The following is a 25,365-nucleotide window of genomic DNA, read 5'->3' as shown; positions in this document are numbered from 1 at the left end:
TTCTCCCAGCCTCCATATATTGAAAGCTGATGTAGAGTACATATGGGAAAATGATGATCCAAAAGATAACAGAGGAATAGACTGACTTGGTTAGGAATGGATTAGAGATCACAGAACAACCTAGCCAAAAAGAAAAATCCTACTGGAGACTTCTGATACCTTCAGAAGTGCTTTTGAGCATCACTGTGCTCTTCTCTTAGCAGTTTGTAATTTAATTAGCATATTCTATTGCTATTTTCTGCTTCACTAAAGAGACTACCCACTTTACAATAGCAATGTTACTATAAGAATGGATTTCAAACACTCTATTTCACTAGTGCTTCCTAATGTGTGTATTCTGCATTACTCACATGATACTCAGAACTGAAGCCAAATAGCAAATCCATTAAGAAGATCATAAGCCTTATTCTGAGGCCTGATTCTTCAAACTAGACTGCATTTATAAGGCCTTAATCCTCATGCCATTTTAATTTTTGTATAAGAAAAGTCTAATTTAGTTGGCAAATCGTAAAAAGAATTGCAATTAATTTGCTGCTCACCAGTTTTTCCATCATCAACATTCTAAAAGCCCCAGAGAAATGAGTGCATTCAACACTGGAATGAAAGAGGAGATCACAAATTTAAACCTCTCAGATTAATGCAAGATGTACAGTGATGCTGAAAAACTCAAAATGTTGATCTAAATAGGTTAAAACACACACCCTCCCCTGTGTCCAACAGCATAATCCAGCTGTGGAACTATCCTGGCTACTTTAAAAAGTTGTAGTTTAAGAAATGAAATTTTCCTGTCAAGCACACTCATAGAACAACTGAGATGGCCACAAAATTCTTCAAAATGCCAAACAGTGCCCATTTCAGAGAACTTGCCCTTACTTCTGGTTACCATATGGACAGTTCTGAAGCAGATCAGAGTAGACAGTGGGAATGGCCACCCCACAGGAGCACTCCAGCTGTTACTCAGCATCAGGTAACAGACAGTAGCTCATAAAGGCAAAGCAACTGGAGTTTCTGGCTGGTCTATCTCATCAGAAGAGTAGGAATGGTACAAGAAGTTGCAGGAGGAGCTTTTAGAGGAATTGCAGCTTAAATTAGGTGAATAAGGAAACATGAATATGAGCAAAATAAAGAAAATGCTACTTGCTGAAATAAAAATCAAATGGATGTAAATCACTCATAGCCCTAAATAGGCTAGAAAAAACACTAAGGGAGATATGAAAGAATATTCTTCAGGTAGAAGGGAGGAAAATATTCATTTTAGTACAAAGAGTGATCATTTTATCAGCAAGACTATAAAATATAGCTGTTTTGATAAAGAGACAGAATAGCAACTCAGGATGTATCTTTCAATTGAATGCTCTAAATGGTACGTAAGGGACTTGTTATTCTGTCTTTAATATAATGTTATTAACATTTCTTACACATGTGCAGAAAAGAAATGGAGTCATATTAGGATAAGCATAAAAATCAAATTAGTGGTCTACTGTAGCAAAGTAGACTTGACCAGAGTTAAAATTAATCTAAGGGTTTTTGAGCAGATGACAGATTCTCTTGGATACAACAACTTTTTTGTGCCTTCTCCCAGGTTATCATTGTGCAATGGGGTAACACACCCTCCAGAACTTGGTCATTAGGGTTTTTCTCCTTCATAATGTTTGTGCAGAAGAGCTAGCAAACCTGCATGTTTAATTTTAGATGCCTCTTCCACACAGGAATCAAAACCTTTCCATGCCACAGATTATTCAAGATGTGTATTTCTGCTTTTCAAATTTCACTGAATTTGTCCCATTTGACATTTCTTTCCCAATTCTGCAGTCTGATCACTCACCCACCTGCCAGCAGGCCGTAACACCAGATGTTGATTATTTACTGTGAAAATATTGAGCACAGTAAGGATCCTGCCATGGCCAAACAGCACGGTGCCCTCAAGCATCATGTAAGTACAGATCACAAGTACCTCAAGAAATTTTAATTGTCAAGAATCTTGCAATCTGTTTTAAAAGGGCTTTAAAATCCAATAACTCTAATGAGAAAAGCATTTGAAATACTTATTAATACAGACGGCAGTTCTATCAGAATAAAAAATCTTGCATCTAAGTCTGTACCAAAAGCAAACAGCCATGAATGAAAATAAACAGATAAGTTTAAAAAAATAAAATAAAATTAACATTTAGTCCATTTTAAACAATTTAATAGGAGTATTTCCTGCAATGCTACATACAACTAGTTTAAATAACATTAATAGAAACTAAGAGAAGTCAGAGAACTTGAAGTTAGAAAGATTTCATCTTTCACATAATAAAAGACATAATACATATGATTCATTCAAACAACTATGTCATTTAGCTCTAACAAAAAGCTCAAATAAAAACTTTAAAATGAGAGTGCTAAGTCAGGCATCTAAATCCATGTCTAGGCACTGAATAGCTGGTTTAATTTGCAGAATTACACTTCCAATTTCCACAGAGTTTAAGGCGACCAACATCTGTAGAAGCCCCATTACCACTTATGCATTTAATTAACTTAATTCATTTGAGTAGGTCCATTGAATTAAAAGGGACAATTCATATCCATAAATTCCAGGACTAATGTTTACAGATTTACAGCTTACACTGATAGGTGGATTTAGTTGTCTAATTTAATTCTCAAAATTAAAAACTTTTGATAATAACATCTGAAATCTGAGTTATGTAATTATGCATTTATGATGTATGCTGCAGTCTTTAAAAAACACATGCCACGAGGAATTTCCAGTAGATTATAAACCAGAGCAATCAGTGTACTTTTTTCTAAGTGGTAACCAGAGTCTTCACGATCAATGCATTATCTGAAATACTGTGGTATAGAAATAAGATAAATCATTCAGAAGCAGTCATTCCTGATGAACAATATTATTTCTAGAGCTTGAAAGCAGAAATCCTGTTAGCAAGAACGGAGGTTTCTGCTTGGAAGTGGATGATGTAGACAGCTCTGGAATTTCAAAAGTTTATGTAACTTCCTATGTGCCTAAAGTAGCAACATAATCTTTCATCCCCCAAGTTTTAGTCTGGGATAAGCATTTGTGTTTGAATCAACACCTCGAAATACTTCCTTCAAGTCAGGACACTGGCCATCACAACACTGTTAATATGAGTTAGTCCAACGTTTCTTCCAGTTGCTAAATGAAAAGACACTTTCCAGCACATAATTTATCCCTTATTATTGATCAGGTCAGTCTCACGTTCTCTCTCTTCACTACACTCTTCTAATAAATTACATCAGTAAAATAATTAGGTTGCTTTTTTTAGCAGAAAGAAAAAGGGCTCAGTCCTGCAGACACTTTTCAAGTGCCTGATTTTATAAATGATGATATTTCTATTAGCATACATGAAGCTTGTGACAAAACATTTTAACAATCAGGGTACAAATCACTCTAGCAGTTATTATTGATACCAAGTCTGCAGTGGTCAGAGTTACAGCACTGAAATTGCAAGATAAGAACTTACCAGCTAATCAGGTCTATGAAAGAGAACTCATCTGTGGTATCCTATCCACTACTGTGGGAAGATGAGAACATATAACCACTTAATATTAGGGAAGAAAAACAAGGTAAGTCACTGATTGTTTTTTACCCTCTTTGTCACCACTGAATAAGAAATTAAGAGATTGTTTTGGTTTGCACTAACAGATAAGAAACAGTTCTTTTAAAAGACCAGCTCTTTTAAAAATGTAGAACTTGATAAAGGGTTGATGTGTCCTTCATTGTTTCTGCTCAGATGTTTTCAACTAGCAGCCATCCACCTTGTTTTCCAGTCTAAAGGCCTCAAGTCTCCTCCTAGATCCATCCTTTTTTACCAATCCAAACCACAATGATTAAGGCTGTTTTGCAACTGTGTCAACTTGATTTACTTAGACCAAATGGAACGACCATTTTGAGGACCATCAAGTGGAATGATTGCTCATCTCAGTACTTCAGGAAAAGTCATTGCATCCATTGAAATCATTAATCTCCAACATCACCATCTCTGTCACCTATGAGCCATAGAAAATGAAAACCTACAGCTAATAAGGCAGTTCCAAGCAGATCTCCCAGTGCAGTAAGATAAGGGATAGAAAAACTGTCAGGATCCTTTCCCTTTTTCCAGAAGTGGTGCACCATCCAGTCAGCAATCCATAACAGAGTAAACACCTATGGAATAACAACCAAAATCTGTATTATTCTCACTTGAATTACACTGTAAAAGAGCCAACAGACAACGACATTCTAGAATTTAGCAATTTTGTACATGAATGCTTTTGAAAAAAAATAAACAATCAATGTGAATTAATTTTAGATTGAAACTACCTAACAGTGGGGACATTTATCCAACTTCTCCTAGAAAATCATGCGCACAGGGAGAAAGAACACAATGAGTCACTGACAGCATTCTTCCTCCAGTCTATGAGAATTTCTGACAATTGTAAGAACACCAACCAAATGTGCAAATTGCACTTCCTACACATGACATCACTCTGTGTACAGTGAGGACATAAATGGGCTTTCAAGATCACACACAACTGACTGGTGCTACCCAGATGAGAGCACTCAACACAGGCACTGCTCTTGTTTCCACAAATCTAGACCACCAATGAAATCAGACGTGGTATGAGGAATATGGGGTCAGATTAAGAACAACTCCATCTGGATAATGTGAAATACCGAGAATGACCCAGACACTACTTTTGTGTGTGACACACCAATTTCATGTGCAGCCCTGCTGTATGAGGCACACCTGCAATATATATTATGAAACTGTCACTCCAGGCTGAATTTGTCCCAAAGATTCATTCCAAACCGTGAAAGTCTGAACATTCTAGAGGTTCGATTTTGATATCAAAGATATGCATAATTATTAACCCAGTTTTAGAAAAGAATTATTTTAATGTTACATAGCTGTATGGTAAAGGATTCCGGTTCAGTGGAATCATGCGGTGTGACATGGCACAAGATGAATGGAGAGAAGACCTCTAACCGAGCTTCCGTTTCTTGCGTCTTCTGAAGAGCTGCTTAAACTGAGTTAAGTGTATTTTATGCATTTCAGTTAATCAGATCTTTTAGGAAGGTTGAACTTAAAAAGTTATCACCAAATTCATTTTCAAAAAGTCATACAACATACATATAGAAGAACAGTAACAAAAGTAGTGTAAGGTAGAAGATTCACATTTTGCTCCGTTAATTATCAATTCTTGGAATTGAAAACGTGCGTATATGTATGCATTTGTTAAACGAAATACTGAAATGATATCTGCCAAACATTCCCCATAATACAAAATACTGTACAACAAATATCAAAAAAGAGAAAAAAACTTTTTAAAAAGTTCAAGTATTCCATCTTTGCTCTGCAGAAGTATATTTCAAAACACAAACCCAATTTCTAATTACAAAAAAAAAAAAAAAAAAAAAAAAAGGGGAGGAGGGAGAACGAAGAATATTTGCTTAATGAAAAATGCATGGCTTATTTATCTAAACATATCTTCTGAAAAAGGAACTCTGTAGTCTAAGCTAATTATGCAAGTCCTAGGTGCGCTGACTGGAATCCAAACAAATATATTTCAAACAGATGTTTTCTTTGGAAGACTATCAGATTCTTTGAGTCAGCTCCTTCTTCTAACACGGACAAAAAGAGGTCTGTTTATGAAAGACACTGCATAGTAACATCACCTACAGGATGTGCACAATACTCTGCAGTGCCCCACAGCTACTATAGCTCTGCTACTGTATGTTCTATTAGAAGATGAGAGCATTCACTGAAAAAGTAACTCGTATTTCACAATCATTAACACATGACATACACAACCCAACTGAAATAGCAGTGTATATTTCTGTATTTTAAAAGTAATAACATGAAAACTCATCATTTGCCTATATACTTTTGACCCTAAAGCAACGGACTTTGACTGTTGAGAAGAATATGTAGTTTGGAAATTAAGTTTTGTGAACCTTCCCAAATAATTTCTTTTGGCATGTTAGCTTATGGGTATATAACACACAACACAAATTACAAGAAACCCGTAATAGGAAAGAAGTTGTAAGATGATATTTTGTCAACTGATGACTGCAACGGTAGATGATGGCAGTTGAGACACAGCACTTACAGGGTAAGTTATGAGACTGCAGTCTGTCAGCCTTTATTTGGAGGAAGGAATAATAATGTTATTATTGAGCATTCGCACACCTAGAAGCTCACTAACATTTAAGAATTATACAGATCTGATTTTGGAAATGGTAAGTAGTCGGTAAGAAATATATGGCCACAGTGTTGAAAGGCAGAAGTCAATCAATGTAACTTAAATCTTCATGAGATTTTGCTTCCAATCAATGTTAGGAGGAGGAAATCAAAGTCATCAACCAACAAATTTTGTCAAATTTTTGGCTAAAAATAAGCAAAACTTCTACTATGAGTTTGCTGACTTTTTTTTGAAAGTAAGACAATTCTTGCATTTCAAGTGATAAGAAAAGTCACTTGCAAAGATCTAACAGGTGAAATAAAAGGAGAAGTGTAAAGGAGAGCAAAGACTAATAAAAAGGAAAGGTTTCTTAAGAACAGGTGGAAAATTACATAATAGACATTTTAAGACAGTGTAGTGGCACAGCAATTTTCATTTGCCGGGATCTGTCGTGACCTATACTCATTTCAGCAAATTCACACATATGGCATAGTAGTATAAGTACAGCTTACTTCTACTCGGCTCTCATTCTACAAATAAGTCTTCATAGCTCAAGTTGAAAGCCAACTGTTCTTGAGGGAAAAAACAAAGTTGTCATCAGTACTGAAAAGCCATAAAAAGCCCATGAAATGCTGTAGGAAAGTGAGAAGAAATGCTTGAAAATGTATGCAGAGCTGTTGTTTTAGTTTAAAATATTAGTTCACGTCTATTTAATATGAAGAGAACAATGCAGTGCTTTTTGAAGGAAAAAACAAAAAAAGTAGAATTACAAAACAATAGCATAGGAATTCTTCAGGACTGAAGAATGAGATAACCCTGTGGTTTAAGGAGGGTAAAAACTGATGAAGTAGCTATTTACATGGGTTGCTCCAAAAGTAATGCCTCCTATTTATTTCCATGGAAAATTCAACGGGAACCAAGAACACAGTAACACTATTTGATAGAGCAAATACTCAGCTAACAATTACTGTTTTTAAACACAGACACCACCACTAGCTGCGCATTTTCACCAAGATCCTGTATGCTGTGCTTGTAACAGTTTGCATCAGTGGAGGTAAACCACCGCCACTACTATTGAAACGCATCTCCTACAGCCTAAGTACATCCACTGTGTGGTCTCCATAAATGTTCAGCAAACATCAGTGGGTGTCAATGGGTGCCATTTTTTCCACGTAGATGGACTCAGTGACACACCTTTGCTTCATACACACTTCCATGTCAGACGCCAGTCTGTCAGACTGCCCCTACGCTGCCGTCTGCTGCACAGCAACAAAACATAATGGAATACTGATGGCAGGTTCTGCCTCTACTGCCATCCCACCAACATCCGCCTCTGACATCACGGGACAATATAAAAAAAAATAGGAAATATTTATTTTAGAGCAGACCCTGTATAATTATTAATGAAAACCTCCACTTAGGGATCTCTAAATGTGTCCTGACTGACATCATTCTCATCTGAGTTATGGTTTAGGTTTTTAGTGGTTTTGACCCTTCATTAAGTTAATGATGAAATCACACATTTCCTCAGATTTTAAATATCTTTGGATATCTTAATTCAAAACTAAGAAGTAACTGTAAAGCACTCAATAAATTTACACTGAACTTATTTGCTGAATCTCCGTGGTCTACAGCCAAAATTCTGTAGGCTAAGCAGGGTCTACATAGCAACACATCCAAGGAAACAACTCAGTATCTATTGTATGGGAACTGCTGAGTCAGGGCCTGAAGGTCTGATTGATCACCTGAGGCAAGCCATGAGTCAGCCAGAGGAGCACAGGTGAAGACAATTCACCTGCTCTGCCTGGCACCACCCCTCCTAGACCTATTTAAGAGCTGGCTACCAGTGGGGAAGGATCTCTTCTGGAGATCATCTCTGCTGCTGTTTTGTGAGTGAGCCCAGGATAGGGGTAAGCCTTCTATTTATTCTTTTCTTGCTATCATAGTCTGCTTTGCCTAACTCTCTTGTTTATTCTGTGATTATAACATCCTAATATTCTCTGATTATACATCTATCTTCTCCAAAGAAGCAATTGCTTTCTTCAGTGTCTGGCTATAAAAATCCCCATAGTTCTCTCTTGCTATTGGTATTTTGGTAATCTTGTGATTTAGATTCACTGATTTAATTTCTTTGGTAGCAAATATAGATACCTTTCAGAAGGTCCAGCCCATTCATTAGACAACATCTTGCTTCTCCAATAACTCTCATCAATAACAAACACACTTCATTAGCTTTCTGTCCTTCTGGACTCTATCCAACACATAAACAGATATACCGAGTAGTTTTGGCATGTCTGTACACAAAAGTCTCACCAGTTTAACTTAAATCAGTTTCCAAGCTGATTTAGGACTTCGATGAGATTTGGAAACTCCTGATATAGCCAATTAAGACATTATAAACTCCAACAGTCTTTTAGAAACTACTGCCACCATTCTGAGGTAAAGAAAAGGCAACACATATGTCTGTGTCTGACATTCCTTTTTCAGCCTTACACAGAAGACTGGCATTACATTGCCAGTAATGGTGATGTAGTGCTTCTAAGGTGGACTGTGGTCAGGTGTGGATATGTCCTGCCACATATCATTCTAAGGACAGAAGAGGACAGAAAAGAATGAGAAGAATGGGCTGAAGAAAGAGAGTGTCAACATCAACTATCAGAAATAGTTGCTCTTTGTCATTTCTTAGACAATCTATAATATAAAGCTTAAGAAAATTGCCATGAGACTTAAATTCAGTTCAGTTTTCTATTGCTTCCCTCTAACTGCAGCAAATCTACTGGGAGCAAGGACAAAAGCCTATCTGCAAACTGAAGGTTCTGGTAATGCTCATTCAGTTACACTCATTCAGCTCCTAACATAAAACCTTTACACTGCGTGTGTGCAGGCAATATGTTTAACTACTTGCTTTCTGTCTGAAGTGCACAACTCTATGGTATCTGAGCATAAACTTGTGCAAGACTAACACCTCATTCTAGTAAATAAAGACTGTACCATTTTAGCTGAAGGTGTTTCTAAATCAATATAGTTGTATCAGTGTAATTGTCTGTGAATTAACTTTTATTTTTTAAATTATTATTTCCCAGTTTAAATCCAAATTCCACAGAGAGTCTTCTTGCTTTCTCAGTAGCTCTGTCAGACATCCTGTGATCAAGGCAGTCCTAACTTCAGGTTGTTTGCCTGTCTGAATTAGGAGTACAACCCAGACCATTAAGCCTTCATGTATGCTTAGCCTACAGTAGCTGTAGCACAACTGAGTGTATTATCCTACCTACACAACATCACAGAGGCAAAAACGATATATCCCTGCTGATGACATTGTAGGAACCTTCTACCACAGGCAGCAACACCCCTGGAGGTGACAGAGTGAGTGATGTCCACATTCAGATCCCAATGAATCTGACAAGTCTGTTTCTCACACTGCAGTGAAAAAGCATTGAAAGGGCAGAACTGTCCAGGTTTGGGCCTTAGTTTCCTTATTGCCTTGAATCATTAAGTGTCCCTAGCAGTTATATCCTCTACACTTTGGAGGTAGCTTTTCCTATCAGAAAAAGTAATCTTTAAAATGCAATGTTTTCTCTATAAACACAATCTTCCTTATTCATGTATAATGTACAGTATACTCTGTAGCCTGAAGCAGTGATTGAGCACCTGGTGGGAAGGCATGGCCAACTCAGGTGCAAGCAATGCACCTGAGTGACCATAAGGGGTGGAGCCAGGATCCACCCCTCCCAACCCATTTAGGGCTTGGTGGGGAGGCAAAGGTATCTTGATGGAGATTCCTGCCTTCTGGAGGTTTTCCAAAGGGAAGCAGTTTTTTTTTCCCCCCCTTTGTTTCTGTGTCCACAGCTGCTGCGTTTTGGCTTGTTCACATTTCTGCAGCCTAGGATTGTGCCACCCCACTATTATTGCTGTACTTTCCATCATGTTATACAATATTCCATGATTTCTTTTTTTGCACTGAAGAGACTTGCACTGTAATTAGAACCCTCGGGCTACCGAGAAGTCCAAAACATTTCTAATGTGAACAGGAAGTCACCATGTGCGTTGCTGAATTCTTGGTTTTCTATTGACCAAACACCTCTTAAGGCACTGCAGAGGTTGCTTCCCAGGAGCAGACACCTGATCTTTATTGCATAAGGACAGCCACATTTTAGAATTACTAATTTGCTTCGTAATAGCTCAGGGAACCTCCTATTGTTTGTTTATTCTCCGAGTATTTACCGTAGTGGTGTGCTCAGAATTGGTTAGGAGGTGTGAAAATTCCTCAGAGGGCGTTTTACTGGCTCAGTGAGAACATTAAGAACAGAGGTGGCCTTTGAGTGCTGGGGCAGCGTGCCAGGACTGATGGCAGCTCCAGAGCTGCTCTCATGCTGCTGCAGGTTGACAAGACAGAAGTTGAAACCTTGCTTAGTGCAGAGCATCATACAATTAAAAAATACTTGAGGCCTTGCAAGAAAGAGGAGGACACTTTTTTTTTTAAATCAATTTATCTTTGCTGGTCCAAACAAGATTGTAATGTCATGCAGCACACTGCTCTATTTTTACCACTCATTAAATTTAACCCTCATTTCAAATCAATATACTCATTTCAGTAGTGCACAATGTCTTGCCCAGCTACTCTATGCTGCATTATGTGAAGTACCCTACATACCTATGGATTTCTTGCACATAGGCAATCTTCCTCAAAATATTTTTCTTTCTTTTTCCTGGTGCTGCCATTCATAAATGATTATCAGACTCAAGCATGAGCATCTCAAACACAGAATTTCAAATGAGATTAGTATAAATACATGTGCAGTTTTCTCCATGCTGATGAAGCTCTGGTTTCACTGAAACTAAAGAAATTTTTTGCCTTAGATTTCAATAGAACCAAATTATAAATTTATTTCAAGAATACTTCAAGAATATGCATTTCTTACAGGGAAAAAAAATTGTGCTGTTAAAGTTAGGAAAATTAAATAAAAACAAACTAAAACTGTTTCTGGGTTTTCTTACATCTGGAAACCCTGAACAGTTTTGTTTGGACGGAAGCAGATAGAAAAATTGCAGATCACAATCCTGGCTACTCCTATTATTTAAAATATCTCACTTTAAAGTTTTTTATAAACAACTGCATATTCAGTGAATCTGTACTTTGTTTTACTACAAAGTCTATTTGGGGTCAATAATAACTAAATCACACAATTGCTAATTGCACATCATAATAATCAGTTATTTACCATACATATCTCATTTACATGGCATTCAGGAGACGGGGGTCTAAATACAGATAGGAACAGAGTAAAGACAGTGCTTGGTATTGGTGCTATGTAACTCTATAAAGCAGTGCAAATAAACTGTTTTATCATTGTGGGAAGTATTCTGAAGTTTATAGGCAACCTGAAAAGCTCTTGTTAAAATGCCACATAGAAGAACTCATATGTACATAATGAATTTACTGCAGACAATGTGGAATAACATAAACTGAGCAACAGATAAGAGCTTTAATCATTACTTTTATATTTATGTTAAATTTTCCTTAATTTATTCCAGCTTACTATAACACTTCTACTTTCATCATTTTCTAACCCTCTTTGTCTCCATTTTAAACATCAGAAATAAAACACAGATCTTGAAGCTAATTAAAAATCTATTTTAGTCCACTCTAAAACACGTCAAGTCCAAGCACAACTAATTATTTTGCTTGAGAACTGAGTAATGTACAACCATACAACTCCAGCAGGGAAGCTCATCAGGCTGAGAGGTAAATGAAATAATTTCAAATTTAAGGGTCTCAGAAAATTTTAAATCTGCTGTGATCGTAGGTATGCAGAACCACAATAACCACTACTAGAAAAATGTTACAATAATGAAAATAGGGAAAAGAATCCACCTACACAGAAGGTGTCAAAAAAACATGGGGTTCCAAATTGTAAATCTGTCAAGACCCATAAGAATTTACAATGTGCAGTACCATTACTTGGTTTCTAATCTCAAATTGCCTGCCACAGCTAAAGGCAGAAGGTAAAGAAGGGAAAATAATCTATTAAAGCAATAGGGAGGAACAAGAAGAAGCTGTGTATCTGCTTTTCTACGTGAAAAATTTAGAAAATTAGATGTGGCCTTTTAGACTTCAAAGGAGGTATGTGACTCTGAAACGGAATACTCTGATCAGGCCTTAAATTCACAAAAATTAACTTTGCAGATGTATTTGTTCCAGTACTTGTCTCAAACAAACATGAGATCTGAAAGCCCTGCCATAATGCCTCAACTTGGAATTTCCCCATTTCTCTCATCTTACCCTGTTTTGCTTCAGAAGAAAAGATATGCAGCCCTGAATGTATTATGACTGTAGATCTGTGTACAGAAAGACCATGTGGATTTCATATGGATTTGTCTTGAGCTTGACTCCCATTTGAAGTCTTTGAAATCTATTACCGGCTGAAATCACACCTCAGCCTTACCTACAGTAAAGGCAGTAACAGGGACTCTTTAACCCCCCAGCTGTTTTCATGAAGCTTATAAGGACTTCATATTGCTGACAATGAATGTTATTACTTCCTTGGGAGAACACAGTGTAAAACAAGTGGTAAGGTTGGAAACCAGGAATGGCACAGAAGAGGAAAATGAAAAGTAATAGTTCTATATTTTTTTACTATGACATTCTTACATGCAAAATGTGGAACTTTTAAAGTAATACTGCACGAAAAGAGTATAAAATTCTCATATAAAATTAAAATAGTAGCAGTCTTCAAGACCTGTTGTTATTGGGATAGGAATAAATAAACACAGATAACTTTGAATATTAAAATCATGACTTTCTCAAGAAATTATTGGTGATAATGCTGTTAGAATTTTAAAACTAAGTTGGTCACACTTTAGAAGCACTCAATATATATTGAACATATGGGTATATCCACTATATTTTGATTGTGTAATGTGAACATCTTGTTACTTTTTTAAAGTACAATGAAACATTCCAGTTAAGTCAGCCAAGTTTTAGCTAAAAATGGCTGTACATTCAGTAAAAACACTTCATTTTACACTACTGATTTGTAGGAGAAACTGTTTCAATTTGAGACATTAATATTTCAGAAGACATCTTTCAAAAATCACCACTGTTGAGGTCTGGACAGACCACTAGGCAGTAGCCCATAAAATAATGTAACAATGTTTGACAATTGATGCAATTATAATTTCTTGTACATTGATCACTGATCCGTTACACTAATTTCAGCTTTAACTAAAATTTCACCAAGTGATAGCAGTCCCATCTACTACCTTTTTAACTGTACTAAAACAGGACCCTGAACCATTTTGACAAACCACAGTGGGAAATTTCTGAGAGTTTTCTTAATGCATTCTTTATTCATAAATACTGCTTTTCCATCTCTTCATTTCCCCTCCAGTTGATTAAAATGATGGGGGTTTTTAGATGCGATGGTGCCAAGAAGCACACAAAAGAGTGCAAAATGCATGACTGGGAAGTAATGTAGTCATGTATCTTCTGAAAAGCACTTACAACATGGATATATGTCTACAAGCTATATGCATGTGGAGATAATTAGTTGCTTTGTAACTGTGCTGAAAGCCTGTAATAACACATCTCCTCTTTCACTTATTCACGAGATTTCAGAAATCAGATAATACATGACTTTCTATAAGAACTTAATTTTATATATGTGAGCGTTTCAAACTGTATTTTTTTCTTACCTGTAGCAGAGCTGCAAACAAATATACTGCTATGAAGATTGGAGTTAAGGAAGTGTGGCCACTTTTCATTAAATGAATAGTGTACAAGAAAATTAGATGACCAGGAATCACCAGAAGAAGCAGGACTTGGGCTGATTTGTTATTTACTCCTACAATTATTTAAAAACAAACAAACAAAAAAAACCAAAATTCAGTTAAGATTTTCAATTTCTATACCATATTCTTTGCCCGCAGTTTGGATGGGTGTACACTCTGCTGGGTGAAACACTGGCTGGAGTTGTGGTCAGCAGAGATAAATCCAGTTGGTCACAAGCAGTGTCCCCCAGGGCTCGGTACTGGGGCTGCTTCTGTTTAGCATTTTATTAATGATCTTGACAAGAGGATAGAGTGCACTCTCAGTGAGTTTGCAGATGACACCAAGTCGGGAGGGAGTGTTGGTCTGCCAGAGGGTAGAAAGGCATTACAGAGGGACCTGGATAGACTGGATCTATGGGCCAAGGTAAACTGTATGAGTTTCAATAAGGCCAAGTGTCGGGTCCTGCATTTTGGTCACAACAACCCCAGGTAACCCTGTGAGCGTGGGGAGGAGTGGCTGGAAAGCTGCCTGATGGAAAGGGACCTTGGTGTACTGATGGACAGTCAGCTGAATATGAGCCAGCAAAGTGCCCAGGTGGCCAAGAAGGCCAATGGCATCCTGATGTGGTGAGCAGGACTAGGGAAGAAATCTTGCCCCTGTACTTGGTATTGGTGAGACCTCACCTCGAGTACTGTGTTCAGTTTTGGGCATCTCAGCTCAGAAAGGACATTGAGGTGCTGGGGCGGGTCCAAAGAAGGGAAACAAGGCTTGTGAAGGGCTTGGAGAATATGCCCTATAAAGAGGCATATGCCCTATGAAGGATCTGGGGCTGTTTAGTATGGGGAAAAGGAGGGTGAGGGGAGACCTTATTGATCTCTTGCAATACCTGAAAGATGTTTACAGCAGAGATGGGTTGGTCTCTTCTCACTGGTGACAGGTGACAGGATGAGGGGAAATGACCTTAAGTTGCATCAGGGTAAGTTTAGGTTGGCTATCAGGAAACACTTCTTTATAGAAAGGGTTGTTAAGCACTGCAATAGGCTCCCCAGGGAGGTGATTGAGTCACCATCCCTGGATGTGTTTAAAAACCGTTTGGATGTGGTGCTCAGGGACATGATTTAGTGGAGGGTTGTTAGAGTTAGGTAGTATGGTTAGGTTGTGGTTGGATTTGATAATCTTTATGGTCTTTTCCAACCTGAATGATTCTATGATTCTTACTGATTTTAACGTGAGAAGAAATTTTGGCATTCCACAGCATTGGCTATTGTGGAACAGCATGCATTATTTTCAACTAAAACAATCCTTGAAGTTTTCCACACTGGGGAGGGGGGAGGAGGAGGGGATGTCATCCCTAATGTATGCTAGCAAAGTCAAGCAAAGCTCTTCCAGAAGAAGGGGCAAGCTGTGTGTATTTCATCCATTTGTGTTCTGTACTTAAGTAATATTGTCTAGTTTTTTGGAGCTCCAGTGGCCTCCTAGAGCCTTCCTAGGAAACAGGACGTTTTGGATACCATATTCAAGCCATCTTCAAAAGTATCTCATACGTCTAAAAATTCCACACTATTTTCACATCTGTCCCAATGCATTTCATAAATATTACATTGTAATACATGCAATTAAATGTCAAATTTCTCTACAGTTACTACATTATTAGGAAAGGGGGAAGTACAGGGAAGAAACGAGTTGCAAAGAAAGCATGTGGAAAGAAAATGGCATGTGAGGAATGAAAACAGACTAGGTTAGTAATGATGCTACAAAAAAAATTTGATCTGAAGACTGATTTAAACTCTGGAGTTAAATGACAAAGGCTGGAAGGGAAACAAGAAAAGATAAAAATTTTTCTAAGTGGGTATCATCAGTGTCCTGCCTGATTGATCTCTGTCTTTGACTCCAGCCAGGGTTACACTTTTCTCCCTGATACTCTCTATGCATCAAACTCCTGCAAGCTGTTGCTTGTGGTTCTTATGTGTAAATAGCTGCAGGCAATGGAAACTGCCAGACCTTTGCTGCTTCTGAATTGCATTTGAATCTCTCGCTGGGGTTACAGTCATACAGGGAGAAAAAGAGGAAATATAAGACACTAGTTTTAACAATAAGGTGATTAATACGTACCTGTACCGTAATAGGTTCTGCATGGATAATAGCAACCCTTGGCTTCTTCAGGCAGCTCTCCAGGAATGCTATGCAAATGGAGGTAGGTAGAAATTCTGCTAGCTTGAATAGCTACTAGATTACCACCAATACCTGAAAAACAAAATATTGGTATAAAAACTGGTACATTTTCAACTTTTTTTTTCCATTAGTAAGTAAAATTTGTAAAAACTCCCAACCTCCTCTCTGTTTACCACAGTCCCCTAAACATGAAAGTCAAAAAAGCGAAACATCTTCAGAATATGTGTGCTACAGACAGGCTGCCACCAATCTCTAATGTAGTCAAACTTGGGTTACAATTTACTGTATCACTGAAAATTTTGTTATCTGAAATATTCCAATTGGAAATTTGGAAATATTATGATGAGTTTTTATTTGGAGTAAATGCAAAAAATTCCTCCAACGCATCCAACCTGCTACTTTTGCATAGGTGAAGCTCCATTGTATGGCTCCTTGTTATTTGGCAATCCCCCTTGGAAAAACAGAAGTACTACACAGCCATGCCACTGCTGGATGACTTTCCTAGGTTGATACTGCTAACATGTATAAATAATGCAGAGTTGATGCACTCACTACCACAAATGCAGACTTCACACACATAGGGACAAAAAGGAATTCAAGAGATAATTTATCCACTCCCCTTTGCCATAGGTCTTCTCTGTGACAGCTGTTGATATGCTTTCCATTAGGAGAGAAAAGGCTGCTGTGGAACAAATTTCATCTCAATGAAATGAAAATTAAACCAACTTGATATAGCTATGTTACAGAGTGGAGTGGCACTAGCATAAAACTCTACACTCACTATTACACTTGAAAGTTGCCTGCTTGCATATCAAACATATGCCTTTTTTTTTTTTTCCCCCCATATGCTTTATAGATCTGAGAAGATATGATTAGGTAGAAGTCATGCATATCTTGTCCCTGCTTAAGCAGGAGAAAGCCCTTGGTTATTGTAGTTGAACTAATTTGTATATCTGAATCTTGGGGCTTTGGTCTGTCATCACCAGAAGAACTTATCTACCAAATCTCTTTGGGGACAATAATGTGTTTAGGACAAAGACCTGATACTAAGAACCTAATGAAAATTTTCTGCCTCACTGCATCTTAAAGATGACTTTTGGTAGAATCTAACAAAGGAGTAAAACTTCTAAACAAAAGGCTTCAAATAAAAATAGGGAAATAAGGAATTAGAAAGAAGTCACAGAGTTTGCAGAAAGGACAGTTTACCAAACCTACCTGCCTCTTTCCAGCCAGGAGATACAGGGAAAAAATGTGAACTATGAAAATGTTTATTCAGCCTTTGCAAAGAAAATTAGAAACAGATATTTTTTTCAGCAAACTACAGAAACTGAGGTAAATTAAGGGATGTATATAAACTATAAAGGGGATTTGAACAAGATAAAAAATTATCTAAGTAGAGCCCCAAATCTATCTTTTGAGTAAGAACAATTATTCTGATACTTCTGACTAATGAGAATAAGGTGAGGAAAGGGAGACAGAAGTTAAATGAAGGATCAGTGCACTGCATTTGGATGGAGATCAGATAATTTCTGTGACTGAACTACAGAAAAAACTGTCATGTAAAAGTGCATTTAAATAAAGCTACAAAGCTCAGGATGATGCTGTATGATGAGAAAATAAGAAAGCTTCTGCTTTAAAAAGAGGGGATAAAAGCTATCAAGGTAATTGCAGGCAGGCTAGAAATTGCAACAACTTATATATTCAATTAGATATCTCTTCTCTGGCTATCCCTATCTTTTAAAGCATTGTAAGAAGAAATAAAAGATAAAAGAAAATAGAGCTATCTTCCAAGGTATGTTTTGAGGCTTGTAGCAATGAAACCATATATGATGTTGGCAAAAAAAAACTGACTTCAAGTATTTCCAAGGATGTAGGCAATTTCCTCTTGTGACTGATAATCATCTGCTGTAACAAATTCAGACAAACAGAAATATGATGGATTATCTGGACATCTTTCCCTCATTAACAACAGAAGAAACTGAGAGAAAACAATCAAGGAAAATGGAAATTCAACCATTTGAAATAATAACATATCTGGCTAAGCAACAGAGATGTAGACTAATGCAGAAGAGAAAGTATGAGATTGGCTGTCAAATGTTTGATGAATAGCAATTCATCCGAAATAGTTTTATAACAATAATTTAGCAAAAGCAATTCCCAAACCCTATTGGGTATGTAGATTTCAGATCACTTAAGGTCTGAGTCTCAATAATCTAACATCATTAAACTCAGAGAACCTCACAGGATACACCACTGATAGCTCTCAAATAACCTTATGTGCTTTATGCAGGTGCAATATAAAAAACTTTCAGAATCCATAGGTCCTGCTCAGTCTCAACCCACTAACAGTATGTGATGATGGACAGCAGCAGTCATACTATCCTTTAATTCTACCCAACCACTCTTCTTCCTAACTATTAGTGAACATCTGGGCCAATTTCAACCACATCTGACAAAAGGCTTTCTGTAAATAACAGCTGTCTCCAAGTACAAAGGCTAACCAAAATGAAAGCATGGCTAATCCTGGGTAAATAAAGATTCAAATCCATGTCCTAAGTGAGTCAAGGTAGTAATACAAGCTGTATATTTCTCAGCATAGGTGTGCCAGCTGCACAGTCAGCACACAGCTTGGAGCGAGGCACGATGCCTCTTGTTCAGCTGGTAGTTAAATGACACAGAAGATGAATGATGGTGTCAAAAGCAAAGGGAGAACAGAGAGTGTTGTGAGAAATAGGTATTGCAAGGACATGAGGCTGCAGAACACTGTGGTTAGAAAGGTGCTCTAAAAGCACAGGATATAAATCAACACGGAATAAGGTTTCATTATTCTGCTGGTCAAAAAATGACTTAAATAAAGCTGTGCTTGCATTAAATGAATCACTTCACTATATACAGAGATATTCAGGGCTTTTTCCTTGTACAGCAGTTACTGTGCATGTGAAATTATCAATATTAGATTAATATCAGATTAATCAGATCCCTACAAGAAGCAAAAAAACCCAGATAAAACTGTGTAGGTTGACAAAATGTCAATACACACAATTGATAGCTTCTGAGCATCTTCTGAACGCATAAAACTGTAATATACACAGTAGCTGCTCATGTTATGAAAATCTTTTCAGGCATACCTATAGACTGTTTCCAAGAATATTTAATTGAGAAAATTTGTTTTCTGGAAAATAGTATTGTAATCATCATAGCACATAATTCATAACAAAGACTAACTTCCTTAGCTTCTTTTCATTCTCATGAGAGAGAATATCACAGAGGAAAATAATTGCTTTGAAACGTAAAATCCTGCATCTGCATTCAGGATAGCTGGTGTGTTTAGCTTGAATACAAGGTGCTGCTTTGTACTTCCCCTAAGAATAGACATTGTCTGCTAAAGTGTGAAGGTTGTCATGCTGACTTACAACATTAAAAGAAAATTGAAGACCTCATCGTTTTATTGAGTCAGTCAAGGGCTAAGCGAGAATAAATTCTTCTGAATTCAGTTTTTTCACAGTTCTTTTTTCGTATAACAAGCACACAAAACCGTATTTAAAGTAGAGCCAAAACCACGTCACGAATTTGTGAATATGCCTCTGGACACGATTCTACTAATCATTATGTGGAAAAAGGCCTGCCTAATAGGACATTAAAATCAATGGATCTTAAAGAGTATTTCAAAGAAGATCTGTTTCTCTTTACCCACTTTAGTGCTCTACAGGTAAAAAAAGATAAGTTGAAGGAAGCAGGATGAATTTTGCTGATGCATCCTAATCTCAGATCATCTAATGTTCTAAGTAATACACCAGGCTGTTGGTTTGTTTGTTGTTGTTTTTTCCACATGCCTTATACTTCATACTTTGGGTAACATTGGGAAAACTAGGAAGAGTGGCTGATACATCAGAAGTCAGTGCTGCCATTCAGAGGAACTTGGACAAGCTGGAGAATTGGGCTGATAGGAAGTTCAACAAGGGGATATGCAAAGTCCTGCAATCTGGGGATGATCAAGCCCATATACCAGAACAGGCTGAGAGTCAACTATCTGGAAAGCAGCTGTGCAGAGAAAGACCTGGGTACTGGAGGGCAAGAAGTCAACCGTGACCCAGCAGTGCACCTTGATGGCAAAGGCAGACAATGGTATTCCAACCTGCTTTAGGAACAGCATCGTCATCAGGTGGAAGGAAGTGACGTTTCCCCTTAGCACTGGCGAGTGCTGGGACTCATAGGCCCATTTTTAAGAGAAGCCCAAAAGACAACCTTACCCATGCAAACCATAACATTTTAAAACTGAATTCAGCTCATAAATAATTTCTTTCCTATGCATAATTTTTAAAGCGTTCCTTGACCGTCAAAAAATGAAAATATTCTGGATCTAATTGTGATGTGGGAATTAATCACTACTGAAATCTTGTAAAAAATGTATAATACTTAATCGTTAAGTATTATATGTAAATGTAAAAATACTTAGAAGAAAGAACTCACATCTATTACAGCATAGGTTGTGAAGACTTGCTTGTACAGACTAGCAACTAAAAAGGAGTAGAACTGTCACCTAGTAACGAATGAGAATTAAATATGCAGAATCAAAATCCTCCTTTTTCATACCAAAATAAGGACTGAACTATTAAGTTCTCATTCAGCATAGGTGTGTTGTAAGACTCTTACATGCTTTCCAATTCAAGGTAAAAGCTACTGTGCTACTCAGCCAATTTGCTCTAATACCATAAAGGTATGTTAATATCTTTGTAATTTGCAGAGGAAATTTTCAGAAACTCAACTAAGACAATGATTGGCTTCTACTCAAAGTATTTCTTTGTTGCATGAAAGCTGAGAGTACAACCATCTTATAACAGAGCAAAATACATAAAGTAACTAAAAAAACACATTTTACTTTTTGAGGAGGAGTGATTTCTGTGTTCTCTTTCCACATTCTCATAACTTAAAGGAAAAGATTTCTGAACAGCCTGAAACTCATTCAATTTTCCTACTAATTGTACAATTAAAAAAAGGTATAATTTGGGGAATATATTACATAAGCTTAACTTTCATCTCCAAGCTAACTGACACTCAATAAGTTTTGTGTAAAATTTTCTCATACATGCTTTTAATATTCCTTGCTCTACATTCATTTCCTCCCCATATCAAATGCTCTTGTAATTTGTGCAGCCAAAGAGCAGGAAATATTATAAGCGGTTGGTGTTACCCTTAAAGAGTCTTGTTTCAAACCATATGTAAATGCAAGTTTTTCTATCTGAAGCCTACAAAGTGGTTCTGATTTTCAGGCATATTTGGAATTAATTTGCAGAACCTCCTTTCTACAAAATGCATAAAAATGGAGTGACATCTACTGAAATGTTGGTTGTTATGCAGTAACTCTCATAATGTTTTGTACAAGCATAGAAGGAATATGAAAAAGGAAGTGGCTTTATCTAGTAACTGCACCTTAGTTCATTTCTTCTGATTATTCTGAAGCATGTAATTGTTTAAAGTGCTATCTTTTTCCTGCAAAAAAAGGAACTCAGTTACTTGCAAATTGCAGTTCCTGAGCCAAATTTGACATACTGTGATGCTGTGAGAAGATTTGCAAATTTTAACCTTCTCATCCATTGGAAAACATAAAGATCAACTTTTGGTATCTTCTGGTAGTTATGTTCTTCATAACTTCAGTACATCAAACGCATATCTACGCCTCAACTAGACTGCAAGTATCATGATGACTAAAACCACAAAATGATTTATTTATTCCCAGAAAGCAGAGTTACAATTTAACCCAGCCAACTACAGATTTAAAAATAATTATTCATCTAAAGAAATGTGTTTAACAAGGGAAAAATGGAAAAATGGTTGTAAAATACTTCTGCCCAGCAGCAGTAAAGTTCACTATAAAATGTCTGTCTGCTTAAGAACTATTTAATATTCTTGGCAAATATTTGTAGTTATTGTTAATAGGAGTAGGAGCCTTTGAGGTTGTTCAAATTCCAGACCAATATTTCTTAAACCAAAAGATACATGGTTCCAAATCATACGTGATGAAAGTGACTTGTCCCACATCTAAGAATACGCAAACCACTTAACAGGACCACGTCAAAAGTCATTCAGTGGCACACGCAGGAAGTCTAACACCTGCAGTGCAGGCCATACTGTCCAGGACTTCAAGACACCCAACAACTGGCACTGAAAATACCAGTGACAGTTTGAGATCACCAGTAAATTTATATTGTCCTCAAATTTTGGTCGGCATAATCCCAATAGATTAAAATTTTCCCTTCAGGTTTCCCTATGAGATAGGAGCAACAATCTCTAAAGGAGAAGGAAAAATGTACCTCAAAAGCTTTTTGAGAGGGAAACCCTTTGGCAGCTTTCACTGTTTATGCTTACAACAAGAATTCCAAGGACAGGAAAGCGCTCATAGAGAAAGCTTTCAGCAACAGTAATATTTTAAAAGCCGTCTATTAAGTGGCCTAGCCCACCTTTTAGGTTAGTAAATGAGTGTCAATGGATGTGCTTTTTTAACTGTAAGGTTAGGTTTCTGTTGTTACAGTCTGAGATGATAGCAAAGAACCTCAAATATATGGACACAAGACAACGAACAACTAGCTGATGGTCCAGACATTACTACTTACTGAAGACATTCAAACCTTGAGAACTGGGAAAAGACAGCTTTACTCGTAACAAGTGTGAAAAACCCAAATGAGCCATGGCACCTCTTATGGCCTGGAAAACAACATTCTCAGGCATTGCACAGTAGTCCAGGAGTGCAAATGTCAAAGGCTGAGCAGCCTTGAAACACAAGATATCCATAAAAATTCAGCATTTAGAATAGGAGTGGTGCAGTAACCACAGGAATCAGCAGAGAACCACTGTGGAACTGCTACAGCTACAAGTCTACTGCAGTAGCCCCAGCTTTCCCTCTTTCCACCTGCCTAATACTTCAAGAATCTTTTGACCAGCCAGCTAATCATGCAGAACAATGTATAGCATTTGGCTAGTTCATTTTCTCTCAAAGCAGTTCAAAAGAATGTATGTACTATTGCCTTAATTCCATTTAGTAACTTATGAAAGAAAATAAGAAATAAAACGGGGCATTTAACATTTTCTCTAGAGGTATGTTTATAGCAAGCTGTCACTCCTAGCAGTTAAAATTATTTAAGTCTAATCATTAGCTAAAAATTGTAAATAGGTAAAATATAAACATGCAGGCAACTCAGGTTTCACAGCTAATTTCTGTGAAAGAAGCCAACCTTGAACAGGATGCAGAGTTCCACGTACAACAGCAGTCCATAACTGCTGTAAGGTGAAAGAACATCATCACTGCAACATTTGGAAGGAGCATGAGGCCTTGAGAAAGGCCTGAGCCCTTGAGATCTGTGTGTGCTGCAGGCAGCAAGACTAGAACAAGCAAGTCTATGGAGGAAATCCAGAACTATTCTGGTACTGTACTGCAGCACAGATAGAAGTCTGATGGAAAACAGTACAAAACAATTGCTAGACAGTTGTTTGCATTTGTAATCGATGCATATCATCTAAGAAAGCAGGACCACTGGTAAGAGCTTTGGGTGCACCTGACTAACAAGAAAACAGGATCCTCTTCTATATGAAAGTTAATCTAGGGAGTAACCAAAGAGGACTATTATGAGAAAACTTTCAGATGTAAAGCTGTAAAACAAAGTAAAGAAAGTAAAAGCTGAAGGTCATCATAGTTGCTCTGCTCTTTAGATATCTGGAAAGCAAAACGAAACAAAATAAAAGTAGATGCAAATGCTTCTAATTTTAAATGAATATAAAGGACAGGCACAGGCAAGGAGCATAAAGACTGAAGAGTAAAAAATCAATTTACAGTCAGCAAAGAACAAAAGTTACAATAATGAAATGCTTCATATTTAATAAAGAAAAAAAAGAAAAAAGGAAATATAGGACTGTAATGGGAAGGAAGAACAAGCAACCTGCTTTATGGAACATAGAAATACATGATTCCTTTTGTATCCTGTCTTTGTAAAAAATGGAGATGCCTGATCACAAACTTGTTCATATTAAGTCTGTAGTGCCTGAGGATAAATTCAATTTAAGTTTAGAGTGTCCTTAGAGAGCCAGATGAACAATCCATGAATTATCAGGGATCATTTTTGGAAACTGATTATCTTGGAGGTTAGCAAATATCAGAGAGCTGTAATAGGGAAAACAGAAACTGTATCTCTAAGGACCAAAAAAATATCACCTGGGGAATCTGCATGTCACTGGAATTTATTCCTAGACAAGTACTGGAACAAATTATTAAACAGACAATTTGTAAGTGTTGAGAAGACATAAAAGTGGTAAAACAAGAGCTAACTTGAATTTGCAAAAAACTTGCTTCCATCAAAGTAACACAATTTCCTCCTTTAACAAAACAGCTTGTCTAATGGGCACAGAAACAGATAAACTAATTCTTGACCGTAATAAAGGTTAGCAAGATGTTTTGATGCTACCCCATGCCACATTTACATTAGCAACCTCTGGCAATTAGTTATACAATGGGCAATGTGTTTCAAAATATTAGTCATCATTAATATTAACACTCTATTATCAAAGATGGTGAGCAAAATTAGTGATTATAATTTATTTGATACCTCAGAAAAAAGTGCCCCTAGAGAATTTGCAAGGCCAAGTTACGATAAGTCAAAGCACTCTGTAAGCCAAAATCAGAAGTCGGAAACATCTTGATAACTGGAGAAATGGTTTTAAAAATAGCAATGCTTTAAAGTGCAAAATAATGTACAAAATCAAAGAAAGAAATACAAAAGAGGATAAGAAGAGCCAGGCAGCAGTATAGTGGAAATATATCTGGTTATTATAATTACTGCAAGCTAATTACATATCAATCATATGATGTTGATGTAAAAACATTTGAAAAACATGCATTTTCACAAAACATTCAGACTAAGTCTAATAAGATATGAGATATTCATACAAAATTTGGCTTGATGTTAACATTACATATTAAAATTCTAATTCATGGAGTAAATTATCGTCAACACATTCTCACAACTGGAAAGTGCACCACAAAACAGGAACCAATACAAATACTTCTTTACAAATCTATTTATTTGCCTGTAGTATCTGTGTTAGTTCTTACACTTACATATGTTGCAAGTAAATATTAAAATACTCTTTCGAAAATTTGCTCCTGGATGTCCAAAAGGAAATCCTTTGAAATAAAATTTTATTTACGTTTTCCTCATCAAAACAGTTTCAATATTCTATTTGTTAATACCTGT

At 36.9% G+C, this 25,365-nt stretch overlaps 1 protein-coding gene across 3 annotated transcripts in view; it reads right to left on the bottom strand.

Moving 5' to 3' along the window:
* Window positions 1–1,392: 1,392 nt before the first annotated feature.
* The window catches only part of SLC41A2 (solute carrier family 41 member 2), a 49,522-nt gene continuing 25,549 nt past the window's right edge, over window positions 1,393–25,365 (bottom strand). For 2 of the 3 annotated variants that reach the window (XM_042838023.1, XM_042838024.1), the window contains exons 9-11: window positions 16,064–16,195; window positions 13,876–14,024; window positions 1,393–4,165 (exon numbers count right to left, since the gene is read on the bottom strand). In XM_042838023.1, the coding sequence (XP_042693957.1) occupies window positions 3,980–4,165; window positions 13,876–14,024; window positions 16,064–16,195 (467 nt within the window). In that variant the 3' untranslated portion in view covers window positions 1,393–3,979. The remainder of the gene's footprint in view (window positions 4,166–13,875; window positions 14,025–16,063; window positions 16,196–25,365) is intronic. The other variant, XM_042838025.1, reaches the window with a different exon arrangement.

This window comes from Centrocercus urophasianus, unplaced genomic scaffold (assembly GCF_019232065.1).
Source record: "Centrocercus urophasianus isolate 14NV4802_14NV808 unplaced genomic scaffold, USGS_Curo_1.0 seq_73, whole genome shotgun sequence".
Taxonomy (NCBI): Eukaryota; Metazoa; Chordata; class Aves; order Galliformes; family Phasianidae; genus Centrocercus; species Centrocercus urophasianus.
The sequence above is the reverse complement of the archived record's forward strand: the minus strand, read 5'-3'. Positions and strand labels throughout refer to the sequence as shown.